At 41.4% G+C, this 13,419-nt stretch overlaps 1 protein-coding gene across 1 annotated transcript; it reads right to left on the bottom strand.

The window, feature by feature from the left end:
• Positions 1 to 440: 440 nt before the first annotated feature.
• Positions 441 to 12,956, bottom strand: ARPP19 (cAMP regulated phosphoprotein 19). Its single transcript, XM_086757118.1, has 3 exons — positions 12,717 to 12,956; positions 7,498 to 7,620; positions 441 to 3,955 (listed from the first exon to the last, which is right to left on the bottom strand). The coding sequence occupies exons 1-3, from the start codon at positions 12,759 to 12,761 to the stop codon at positions 3,785 to 3,787; spliced, it is 339 nt and encodes a 112-aa protein (XP_086613244.1). The 5' UTR covers positions 12,762 to 12,956; the 3' UTR covers positions 441 to 3,784.
• Positions 12,957 to 13,419: the final 463 nt, after the last annotated feature.

Raw genomic sequence — 13,419 nt, forward strand, 5'->3', positions numbered from 1 at the left:
TGTATTTAAACGGCTTGTCCTTGTCTGAAGATTGATGCCACTCCCCATACACAGACTCAGGTAAGTTACTTTAGGGTACTAATGCCAGTGCTAATGCAGCCTTTGCACTGTCTCAGCATGGCATTCGAATGACGCTACTTGAATTGGCCATTTTTCTCCTCTGTTTGTTAGAGATGCAGAGAATAGAGGGTGTTACTATAACCTTGGTGACTGAGCTAATTGTGCAAATACATCACATGGATCGTGAAGCTGCACAAAAGTTAGCACCTAAGTCACATCTGAATATGAAATTAGTTGGATGTTTTCCAGCATCTTGATTTCTTGGAAACATTGCCATATTCAGGCCAATAGTCTACAGCAATGCAAGCTTCTGCACGTCACGGTAATTCCCAGAAATCCCCTTCACTCGGTGCAAGGGACCAAAACAATCATCTGTTACAGAGTTTTCAAACAATAAGCTTTAATTGCCTTATTAGAAAAATAAGCACTGAAATATATATAAATGTGATTACATTAAAGTAATTCTGTAGTCTAACATACTAGAAACCAAAGCCCAGTCATATTTTTAATGGTACAGAGTAGCAAGATCTAAGTTTTCGAAATTTTTCATAGAGACCGAAGTATGCAGTATCTTTTAGGAAACCACAGTAAAGACAAATCTCCACGTTGCAATAAAAACTAAGTAGATCAATTTATTCTGTATACTATACAATGTGTAAGTTGGTAAAGAACAATTGACATTTTAATCACCTTAACATCTTGACTGGGTGTAAATATGTCCAACAAAATGTACTCCTGTGGCCTTTACACAAACACTGTCCTACTACGTCAAGAACAATGAGAGGGAAGCCTTTGGTGCTACAGATTTGGGGACATATCTGTGAAGTTGTAATCAATCCGCTTAACTATCTCGAATAAAATGTTGGTGCTATCTGCTATTATAAGCCTACATGAGCACTACTCTAATAACTAAACACTGTCTACCTTTAAAGGCAAGATATGAAAGGGACTGCTAGTCTACAGTGTGGACAGGTTTTCTTTGAAAAAGGTAATTATCAAATGGTAAAACTCATATAATACATTATGTACATAAGTTTGGATAGCTGAGTTATCTTGCTGGAGTAAGCTGAAAGTAAGCATCAATTTGCAGTCATGTTTGATTTACTGTTAAGTGATTACTGGACTTCAGTTTTATACAGTGTATAGAATCAAAATAGCTGTGCCTGCTGCTGAGGTCTGTCAGACGTGAAGGCTCACAACCCGTCACTGACCTCGTTAGTATTACAGTACTTCAAATATACACGGATAATATATTCATAGCTGAATTTGTAGTAATCTTAAGAACTGAAAGCCACCAAGTGAACATCGGAAGAGCCTGTGTTGTCCAACCAGCAGGACAAGCCGAGTCGTAGCAGAGTGAAACGTTTAAATTTTAATAGGTATTTCTTTAAACCTTCCCAAACATCAGGAAAGCTCACCTTATGCGAGCTACAGAATAGTGGCACCAGACAATACACAGCAAGTCACCTTAAATTGTTCAAAATTTGTTTTCCGGCCCAGTCCTATCACTAAGTTTCAATTTCATTTATACATACAAAAATAAAGAGGGATTTTCACATTAGGACAAATATCTATAAAAAGCAGTTTGCTTCGATATATCCAGTTTCCTTGCTGTTCTTCCAGCCTAATTTCTTACTTGAAGTCAAGTAGGTCTGCTTCTTCAACCTGTTCTGCAAAAAAATCACAAATTCTCTGTAATTCTAGTGGAGGAGGATAAGGAATAAGGACAGGCTTGACAGAGCCCACTTAATTACTAGAAAAGGGCTATGCAGACTTGAAAAGAACCAGGTTAGCAATTTCAAAATTCTCTGGAATTACTTCTCTGAACAGAAGACATTATACAGACACGGATATACTTTGCTCATGTTCTGATCAAAACAGGACCACATCGAGATTACTCATTTTCTCTTGATCATTTTCTTATGTTCGCTTTTAGAAGCGAGCATTGCAGAAAATATGGGGCAGTGTGCTTTTTGACTAGCAGTCCTTTATCCTGTAAGATCTTTCTGAATATGTCAACACAAAGCACATCCTTCTAAAAAATTGCACGTTTAAGAGTGTTTTCTCTTACAATACCCACATTGGTGCTTTGTTTTTAACAGGCTGTTTCAGAACTGTTTCTTTAACGAAAAACATATTCAGTAAATGGATCTTTTTAAAGAGTTCCTTACACTCCCGAAGAACATCAAGGCTGTGATTACCTGTATGAGAATCCATTACATTATGGATCATACTGCACTTTTAATTTCATCGAACAAACATGCTTTTAAATGCATCAAGTTACCTGTCCAATATCAGCTATGTATTTTGGCAATCTAGTACTTACAACCTGCATAATAAAGATGAACTGAAGTTCATTCCTATTTTCTGACATGAAAAGTTACCTATTTCTCAATAAGTCATTATATAAATACCACTTCCAGTTCTTTGTTTCCCCAAAGCCAATGAGGGGCTGTTGTATAACAAAGAGAACGAGTCAGTTTACTACTACTTCAGGAGTCCAAGGAAAAAAAAAAAATTATACCCTTCTGCTTCCAGAAGTCTAAAATAGCCCAAAGACAATTGCATATCAAACCTTAGCAAGCCTAGATTTGGAATCTGCCACACAGGAAACTCTGTAGAACAGTACATTTAGCCATCTCCCGTATCATCAGACAGAACTTTTCAGCTTTAAAAGTTTAAAGAAAGGGCACTTGCCTCCAAATATAGGTACAAATTCCAGATTTATATTTGAATGCTGGACATTGTTGCGAAACAAAATATACAACCGCAAAAGCATAAAGCTGAGCCAACTGTGTATATCTAAGTGTTTCACAAATTTCAGGTATACAATTTTTACTTTCAGTAGCAAGATTCTGGGCTCTTAGTTTCAGGACAAGACTTTGAAAGATACATAATCACTTGTGCTTTGATTGGCACATTATCTGCTTTTTAAAATGTAAAACTAATAGACGTTTGCAAAAGGTTGTGCAAAACTATTGTATTTACAAAAATGGCACAAGAGTGAATCCAACAGTCTATGCACATGCACACTTCATTCACATCTTCAACAAAAGTGTGTCCTAAGCTACGGAACTGAAAAGAATACCAGCTTCAACAGGCAGTTGTCAATAAGCACTAGATTCACAAGAGTTACACCAGAATGAGCAAATATTGCCCAAGTAAAAATTCTATTGTTAAAGCTGAAACAGGTTTAAGGCCGTTCAAGTTCAAAAGCAGAAACAAAATTCGATCAGAGCCCTGTCTTTGTTTTTATACATGCTTTACCATCTAGCAACTTGTGGTCTAAACCTCTATTTTAGACAACAAACCCAAACACAGAAGAAAAACCCAACACAACTGGAGGTTATATTAAATACAAATATGCTGTAATTAAGATGAAATAACAAAAGCAGAAACATTAGAGGTTGTAAAACTTGCGATGTCACTTGCTGGAACCAGTCCTACACTAGGAAATGGGCAATATGTACATTTTCAAGTAGATTACATTGCTCTAACCAAACTTGTCCTTTTTAATCAGTGCATTGTTCTCAACTAGTTCAAATACTACACGTTTTACTCTTAACAGTACTCCCTTACAATAGCAGCACATGCTATCGCTACCTGCAAAGCTGTCAGTCTCATGACTTAGTGTAAGAAAGAAAAAGTGGGATGTGAGGGTGACAAATAACTATTAAGGAGAAATAACAGGAATGAGAATAATCATGCAGTTCAGCTGTTCTCGTCAGCCAGCCAGCTTGCTAGCGACAAGAGATGGTTTCCGCTGTGGAAGGTCTTGTGGAGTTGGAATATGGTCACCAGTGACTTCTGTCTTGTCAGGAGCGGCAGTAGGCAGTTGCTTATTCTTCATCTTTGCTTTAGCCATGTTGTAATCACCAGAATCAAAGTATTTTTGCTAGAAGACAAAACACATATATTTAAAAGCCTGAAATCTCATCAGAGGCATACACTGAACTACATGGTTAAACAGATTCTTTAAATTTCAAAAGCAGTTATAAAATCTTCCTGATTTGACAAGATAGCTCTATGTCAACTCAGAAAAAATAAATCTTATCAAGACTATTAAGCATGCATAGCTAAACTCTTAACAACAGGCAAGTATACAGTTACGGTTCTACATGTACCATGGTGTGAGTTTAATATGTGAACGTTATTTTTTCCCTGGTTTTCCCAAAAGCTCTGGTCTCCCATAAGTGAAACCTTGGGGTTTGTAAATTTTCTTGCAGTGAACAAGTTCTACTACACGGAATAACCAAACAATGCATGAACTAAAGCTGGAGAATGGAGCATGCCCTGTCATACCAGAAGATCAAAGTAGCATGAAACGGCATGCTACCAACAAGGAAACCTCTTATCCGCATACATTAGAACAGTGAAACTATAATCCCTGAAGTTCTCAAACCAATTTTTCAGGGAAGTCAAATCTACTGTGCAGTTCTGCCAAAAAGCACTGTGTGAAGGAAGTTCTTAAGCCACGCTCCAGGTTTCTTCTAAATACAAAAGTGAGTACATTAAGTTTGAATTTCTAAAACAGTGTTCCTTAATATTTCACCAAATTTTTATTAGCATTATATTTAACAGTCTTTTTTGTTGTCAGATTCCTCAAAATATTAAGTTATCTATGGACGCTGAAGTCAAATGACCATTACAATTTATCTGCATCATGGTAACACGAGGCATGGAATTTCAACCAAGGTCTGCACAAAGTCTTCAACTGCTCGTTGACATATTTTGCAGGAAAAGTTGGTTTGGTTTGGTTTTTTGTTTGTTTGTTTGTTTGGGTTTTTTGTTTTGTTTTGGGTTTTTTTTGTTTTTGTTTTTTTTTTAACACATTTTAGTAGGCGGTCTACTGTTAAGGTACTTGTAACCCATTATTTGAACAGACTGTCATATGAGGCCAAAAAAATCAGATTCAGTAAAAAGACACTAGCAACCGTTGCTTACAATCACAATAATCTCTGAAGAGAACACTCGTTAGCTTTATATAGGCTTATTCCTCAGTCAGTTGAACCACAGCCACCACTATCTGCTATGTTTAAGTGCTTCCAAGCAGCATACTACTACTATACTCTTTATTTTGCATTAGTACTAACCAGCTGCAAAATGTTCAGTAGCAGCAGTTGTCAGAGAGAAATAACTTGAACACCTGACTTAACAGGCCTTTACCTAAGGGTGGGAGGCAGGGGGCGTTATACAAGGTCTCCTGAAGAAGGTTTTAAGTGTTCCCTGCCAGAGCCTTAAAAGTTACCAAATCTGGTTTTCCCACGCAGTACATCTGAACCACACACTTTTATTCGTAAACCCTCCCAATTCAATCCTTTTGAGGGTGTAATCCCTGTTTACACCACAACGTTCTAGCACTGCATCTGCAGATCAGACTCAAGTTATAACATAATGGGATTTGTAAAAAGAAAAACAAACAAAAAAAAACCAAACTCCCCCTCACTTTTAAACAGCATCTAGGTAATAACAGAATTGCTCAATCTCTTGATGTGTTACTGCTGTTAACAGATACCCATTTCTGCCCATGTAAAGGCTCTAAATAGAATTCCTCTGCGGGAGCGTAGTGTAGCACGGTTCTCATCTACTCTTATTCTGGAGAAAGTGTGCTAATAATGGCGTGTGCACTCAGTGCAGAACATTTCTTGAGAGCAAATATCAACAGGCAGTGCGTGTCCTAGCTGCCAAGTGAAAAAAAAAAATCTGGGCTACAGTTAACTACGTACATTAGAAGAATATCTGAGAAAACCTACCATCTTTCATGCATTAGAGTATCAGTCCATTTCTTTAAGTTATTCGTGTATTTTCCTCTGATTTACTCTAGCTTCTCACAGATGGCCTGCATTTGATCATCCCATTCAAACTGACCATGTCTGTCCACGTGTCTTCGTGTCACAAACACTATCTGAAAGCATACTCGCTATCCTCACTCTATTTTAAACTTCAGCAATCCAGGCAGCCTGAAGTACATCAGGCATCTATCTCAAGTAAAGATGCTTCCTCATTTCAGACACTGAGCACACTAAACAAAAATAATAAAAAATAAAATTGAAGAACGTTATTACCACAACATCAGGAGTGGAGAACTGAAGAAGGCAGATTACGAATTGCAATCCACAACTTTATGCCATTTTCCATCAAAGCAGCAAAATCCCAAAAACTGAGTCAATTAAAATGCCCACTGGTCTACCTCTGCTCAAATTTGAAAATACAGGCTGCAACAACTTTTGCATTAAGCAGTGCTATAATCAAGACTAAGATATTGTACAGAGTGTTATTGGTGGTGGTGAGTTTTCCTCACATGTGCACTGAGTACAAGCAATCATAATTCCTTTATGGCCATCAATCCTTAGGAAGTGGATGCTGGTCTGTTTTCCTGAATTATCAGAACATGTACTTACCTTCTCCCTTCTGTGTCCACACGCACACTGAAGCCACTGGAGGCTCATTTAGGCTGCCTTTGACCACCCAACAGCACAACTCACAAAAAGGGTCACCTAATCTACTACCTGCCCACGCCCAGTGGTCATTAACTACGCTCCAACTTATGACAGAAAGCTTATCCAAAAAGTCTGCCAACAGTTCCCAGGGGGTGCTACCAGATAGCACAGAATTAGATCAGCATAGAACTCCAACAGCTGATTTGTGAAGGATTTATACTTGGAATCATTGTGTGCACTCAAAGGACCTAGACAATAGTAAAAACAAAACAAGAAAACCCACCACTGTGACAGCAATGAAAGCACCATCAGAAGTAGTGATTTGCCACGATTATTCCAAGAACAGAGTTCTAGCATGCCTGAAAGGCATTACATAATCACTTCATGAATAATTAAACAAAAAAAATTAAACAGTTGAATAACTAGGAAAATAAGAGACAGTGGTTAAATGTGGAACAATATTGAAATATTAACTCACTTTTCATTCTTCTATCATAATCTTTTGGTTAGGGTGTACATTCAGAATTACACCGCCATTCTAAAGCCCCTGATGTCAGATGGTGCCTGGTGTAACACAGCAGACACTGAGCTTTCATGTGCTAGAAACATGGGTAATAAGAGTAGGCAGATATTTTACAGACATAAGAATGAGCAAGATAAGATCAGTACAAAAGAGGGATGAAGTTCTGACCCTTTGTGTTTAATTTTTTTTATGAAGTCTATCACAGCAGAACTGAGACAGCTTCTAAGTTTAATTTTTTCTAAGAAGTGCAGTTGAGCCCTTGACGCTGCAGCTACCCAGCCAATCTGGCATTTGCTTTGTGGAAATAAATTTCTCTTCCTTGTGCTTTCACAGACAAAGTTTAAATTTCTTAGCACTCTTTTACTCACGTAAAGGCCCATGGAGCAGGAAAAAAAAAAAAAAAAAAAAAAAAAATCACAGATACAGGAATTTTGGAATCTCTTGTCCATGCCCTGTGGACAATAAAGAACTCACTCCTTTTTGAAGTCTCTTCCTCAGGAAGTCTGAGCCTCCTGGCTTCTGGCCCAGATGAGGGTATCTTGCTTTCAATTTTGCTTCTTCAACTTTTTCTGGGCTGATCACCTTATCCTCCATTTCCTGAAAGACAATTAGCAATACTGTGAATGAAATACACAATAATGAACCATTTACACAGAATACCTTTGCAGGTAATTCACTAACATGCCAATTGCTGCTACCAAGCAAACATATCAATTATTTGAATAGACATTTTCATCCACTTTCTGAAATACTGACAGCAGCTGTAGGAGTTCAGCCTCCCATCTTGGACACCTTTCCTGGAGATGTATTTGAATCTAATCAAGCATTGCTCCTTCACATAAAAGTAGTCTATACTAAAATCAAATTATTCAATTCAGATAAAAAAGATAAATCCCCCAAATAAAAACATTTTTTTTCTCAAAACAATGTTTCCACTAAGAATAAACAAATGTTGAAAGCTAGGCAAGAGCCACAGGACTTCTTTTCCACTGTCCCTGAGATTACGAAGTTGCACAGACCAGCACTTACATTACCACCATCTAGTTTGTACAACTGCTCTAAGTGTAATGTGTTAATTTTCACTGTGAAACAGTGTTAGAGTACGTCAGTGGCAAAACCATGCCTGCTATCATATTAACAGCAACAATACTGTATTTCTCTATACACGTCTACAATTATCTTCAAATTATGAGGATAAGGACAGTCAGACAGTGCATTTGTATAAAACAAAATGCCTATGAGTATACTGTAAAAAATGGATGCTCAAAGTAATCATTTGAAGATATTTATTTGGCAAAAACTGCAATTTGTCCATCTAATTTTTCAACACTGACCTTTACTTTACACTCATCTGTTCTGGTCCATAAAACAATTTGATGTATGAAGTACAATTTATTCTATTAGATCATTTCTAAACTACCTTCCATTCAAAATTCTTATTTTGCTACCTTCCAGTATCGGGCCAAGGCCTTTTTTTTTTCCTGCATGCAAACCATTGGTAGTTCAGGGACAACATATAAAGTAATCTGCACTGACTTGAATTGCTATTATTATCTGAAGTTACAGAAAGGCTTTTAGGCAGTAAAGAAGAATTGTCATTGAAACCAGGAGGGCCTCACATTAATCTGTGACCAAGGTTTCATATCCACTTAGAGCTGCTTAGGCAGCCCCTTCACACTCATTTCCATCCATGTCATCATCCTTTAAATTGCATCAGTCAGCATGACTGCATGTACTCCGCATGAATAGGTGACAGAAATTAATTCAACAGAAAAATAACCATCTGTTTGTTTGGTTGTTTGTTTTTTTCTTTCCCCTTCTTGGTCTGTGTTTCATTTAGATCAGTTTCCAGTCCAGATCCGCAAGCAGCTGCACAAACAGGTATGTCAGCACAGAGGCAGGGAGGGCAGAACACCACAAGCAGCTGGGAGCTACTTGAGCCAGAACTGCCAAAGAACTAGAGCCACCACACTAGCCTGCCCCAGTTCTCTCCTCTGTCTCTTACAAAAGCTCAAAGTTCTATAACATTCAACGTCTTTCTGGTAAGAAACCTCAGAAACCAAGGTTGTAACAACAGATTTAGAACATAACATTGTCTAGGCGCTACATTAGGCCAAGACATCTCAAAGACAATCCTGCAGAATAGCGTGGGAATCTGAATTAACAGTTCTACCAAGGAAAGATGAAAATTCTCCTAGAAGTTTAAGAGAAACTTCTATGAGGACAGGAGCCAGTGTCTTTTATTAGATGAAAACACAGCTAGGCGATACAATGCAAAATACAAAGAAATACAAAGGGCGAAGTTTCCCGGACACTACTGAACATAGAACAATACTATTTCTCACTACAGAATATCATACTAGCCCAGATCACAGCATTCACGCATTATGAATATCATTCTTCAGCTGCTGTTCTTCCTATTGTGCTTCATTATCATATCGACACTGACTGGGTTTTCTCAAAAGCAATCCTTTCAGCTAAACACTTTCAACATCTAATGCTGAATCACTAGGTACTCACTGTTGAGCCAACAGACAAAGCATTTGAGGGGGCATGTTTTGCCAATATGAAGCAAAAGGAGATATTTTTCAAGAACAGAGGGCCAGCAATAAATAGCTTACATAAATACATATTCATGGCACATCAAAGGAGACATCCATGCAAACTCACAAGGCTGACAAATCATTGCACAGCAGGGAATCAAAACACAAAATACTGTGTTATGCATCAATGCAGCTGAAAAGGATACAGACTATGGTCACTTCCTCTTGATGACCAAGAATAACAGACTCAAAAAGCTACATAAGACAAATTAAAGAATTTCAATACAAAGACGTGGGTTGTTAAACAAAAACAGCTGAAGGCAGGTTCAAAACAGTTCTTCATATAAAAATATATTTAAGCTGCAGAACTCCTTGCCAAAGCATACAGGGGGTGCCAAGAATTTAGACGCATTCAGAAAGCAACTTGATGTGTTCATTCGCAGCTCAGAAGGCTTTTAAACCACAGATTGCCGAGAGCTGGGATAGTTTTCTGGAGAAGATCATTGCATGCATGTCCTGACCTTATATTCTTCTGTGGACTAGATGGTATTGAGCACTCCTGGAGACACGTTGTTGAGCCACAAAGGCTTTAACCCAAGCCAGCAAGGCCATTCATATATCTACATTGTCCCCTGAGTTACAGAAGCAACAACCAAGTGACTAATAAATGACACGGTGGGGAGGGGGGCGGAAACCAAGATACAGCATGCTCTTCTGCCTAGTGACAACCACACAAAAGTTATAATTTTAGTTCTCTACCAGAATTTGACACAGCTAATGGAGACTGCCTATTTCATTAAAAGGATCTACCAGGAAGTCAGTAGTTACCCAACTCATTTAAATATAGCTTTTACTTTTCATTTTGCAGAGTTACCAGCAGTGTAAAGTTCCATATCTGCTGGACAACTGAACTGCATGGGCTTAAAAAAAACCCAACAACAACAAAAGCAACAACAAAAAAAAACAACCCAAAAAAACCAAAACCCCGCCACAAAAATCAGCCTTTTCAAACTCTGGTATGAAGAGCTCATCGTCTTTAGCAAAAGACATTAGACAAAATGTAGAGCAGAAAACAGGAAAAACATGACAACAGCATAACTCTGCAGCAAACTGATGTAGCAAAAGCCAGTTCAGAAAAAAAAAAAATACACCACCTCTAACAGCTTCCTGAAAAATACTGGCTTTTAAGGCAAAAACAGTCAGTCAACCGAGCACACATTCGCCAATGTCCAAAGTTGCTTTGTTGCTGAACTTCCCCCTGCCACTATCCTGAGTTTTCACAGCGAGAACAGGAAACATGGTCTTTGGCAAGTTTTCAATTTATATGGCTGTCTTGTTTAACACCTTTCTCGCCTAACACATGCACAAGCTTCTTACACCACGTTAGAAAAGTTTAGAAAAGACGTCTGATCACTAAAAAGCTGCCTCAAAGTTCATTTAGGAGCTTCATTCTTTTTAAAACATAAATATGAACAAGTACCGAAAAATTGGTTATTTATATAAGCATTTCAGAGTTAAGCATTTGCTGAGTCAATTTTGCCTACCCAGAGAAAAAGTTTCAGCGAAGGCTAATACTGCAGTGCCACGATAGCACTGATATCACTGTATCCTAACAGGATATAAACTCACAGAAAACTTTGCTTTATTTTATCGACGTTATTAACCTGTCTTGAAGCCCTCATCAGATTAAAACTAAATTAGCATATCAGTAAGGGACTCTCATCTCTCAAATGAAGCATAACTTTTCAGAACACTGCGTAAGCACTGCATTTCAAGACTTCAGTCTGAAATTCAGCAAAATTCAGCCCCAGTCATCTGACCTCATCAGAACACACTAGAAGGCATCACAATAAACTTGCTACCACATGTTTCACTACGCTCTTATTACAGAGCTATTCTAGGAGCGCTACCTAGGCCAGGGATTTGTTTTTATAGGCTTTGAACAAGAACAGTATCCCTTCAGTAGTTTACCTAATGTGAACGTGAAGCTGAGCTGCAGAGCACACCCATTTAAGAGTAGATTACAGACTGCCACAGAAGCTGGTTCTGATTACTGCACCTGCTGAGAAGGTATCATTCCATATTAACCCCCAAAGCTCGCCTACTTGTATGACTAACTCATATTACAAATTGTAAATTATTAAACAAAAACTGAGGTAGATTAAGCTTTTGCTTCTAGCATCCTTCAGAGCACTACAGTGTGTTTCGTAACTGCTCCCTATCAGAAACAGCCGTGGAGATTGCAACCGAGTCCATACAGCAATGACAAGACTAAAAAACAAATGGCTTCTTAAAGCCACAGCTAACAGAAGGAAAATGCTAGCAGCATTCAGTCATCTATGAAGTCAAAACTCACTTAAGAAAGTATAAAATTATTAGTTATAGAGATTACATAATATTGCCATCACAAGGTAACCCTGTCAGTTATTCTTTCTAAAAGCCTTAACTAGAACATGCCACAGCCATTGCGTTTTGGTATTTCTCCTCTTAAACAGCTTACATTAAAAGCTTTAAAATTGCTGAAAGTCAAGCAAAAGTTTAGACACTGGATTATCGCTGGTCTCCAGCTGCTGCGGCGGCGAGCTGAAATTCTTTCCCCCAGGACGCCCTGGCAGGCAGAGCAGCCGGGCCGAGGCTGGTCTAGGGAGCGAGGAAGCGCCATTAGGTCGTCCAGCCCTGAGCACGCCAGCGATTTACCAGAGAATAAAAATTCTCAAGTGCAGAAGCCAACATGGTGGTGCCGCTCCTCCGCCTCCAGCCTCCGCCAGCCGCAGGGCCTGCGCCTTCCCAGCCTCCCGGCCTGCGGCACGGCGCCGGTGCCACGGCAGGCCCCGGGCCCCGTCCCGCCCGAGCCGGCGGCGGAGAGCGGCTGGGGAGGGGAGAGCCACCCGGCTCCCCCTGCGCGGCGGCGGAAGGGCCGGGCCTCCTCCGCCGTGAGGGCCGCCGCTCTGAGGGGGCTGCGGGCGCGGCGAGGAGGGCGGCCAGGCCCGGGAGACGCTGCCTTAGGGGCCGCGGCGGCCCGCGAGGCTCCCCCGGCTGAAGGGGGGGAGGCCCGGCCGCGGCGCCCCCGCTGCGCCTCAGCGCACGGGTGGAGGCGGGAGAAGCCCCGCGGGCCTCGGCGGGGCTGCGCGGGGGCTCCTGGCCACCCACCTTCTGCTCCTCGGCCGAGGCGGGCTCGGGACTCTCGGCAGACATGGCGCCGCGGCAGCAGGACGGCGGGGAGAGGGCAGGCAAGGGAAGCGCGACCGCCGCTCCTCCGCGCAGCTCAGCACTGCCACCACCTCCCGCACAAGATGGCGGCCGCTCGCACGACGGTGCGCCGGCGGGACCAGACTTCCTCCGCGCTCAGCCTCCCCGCCGGCACGGCCGCGCTCCGAGCGCTGCGCAGGAGCCGCTTCCGCCTCCGCCCCCTGACGCCACGTCCGCTGCCAGGCACGCCGGGAGGTGTGGTCCGGCCAAGGGCCGCGTCCGGAGGGACTCGGGGGAGAGGCCCCCGGGGCTTCCCCTGGAGACGCGGATGCGGCTGGCGCCTCTGCAGGGCATAAAGCCTTCGATCGCCACGCCGTCACAGCCCGGGGTGGCCGAGCCCCCGCGGGCCGCTTGGGTCCGACTTCCAGAGGCCGAGGCTCGGCCCCACACGCTCGGCGCCTCGCTGGCACCCCGGGGCACCGCGGCACCCAGCTCGGGCCCTGCCGCACGCTGCTCCTGCACGCCGGCCGACACGGCCTCCCCGGCCCGGCACCAGGGTAAAGAGGGAAAAAAAAAAAAGACGTTTGCTGCTGGGTTAAAATGAGTTATTTTGGCTGCTTTTACAGATCAAAACACGAGGAGCTGAGTCCTCAGTGGCTTTGGT

This window comes from Chlamydotis macqueenii, chromosome 12, assembly GCF_036417535.1.
Source record: "Chlamydotis macqueenii isolate bChlMac1 chromosome 12, bChlMac1.mat, whole genome shotgun sequence".
Classification (NCBI taxonomy): Eukaryota; Metazoa; Chordata; class Aves; order Otidiformes; family Otididae; genus Chlamydotis; species Chlamydotis macqueenii.

What these genes read in the sequence shown, in the direction of transcription:
- ARPP19 (XM_086757118.1), bottom strand. Translation starts at nt 12,761, where the DNA reads ATGTCTGCCGAGAGTCCCGAGCCCGCCTCGGCCGAGGAGCAGAAG. An exon ending in CCTCGGCCGAGGAGCAGAAG is followed by an intron (nt 7,621 to 12,716) that starts GTGGGTGGCCAG and finishes ATTGTCTTTCAG; the next exon opens with GAAATGGAGGATAAGGTGAT. An exon ending in GGAAGAGACTTCAAAAAGGA is followed by an intron (nt 3,956 to 7,497) that starts GTGAGTTCTTTA and finishes TTTGTCTTCTAG; the next exon opens with CAAAAATACTTTGATTCTGG.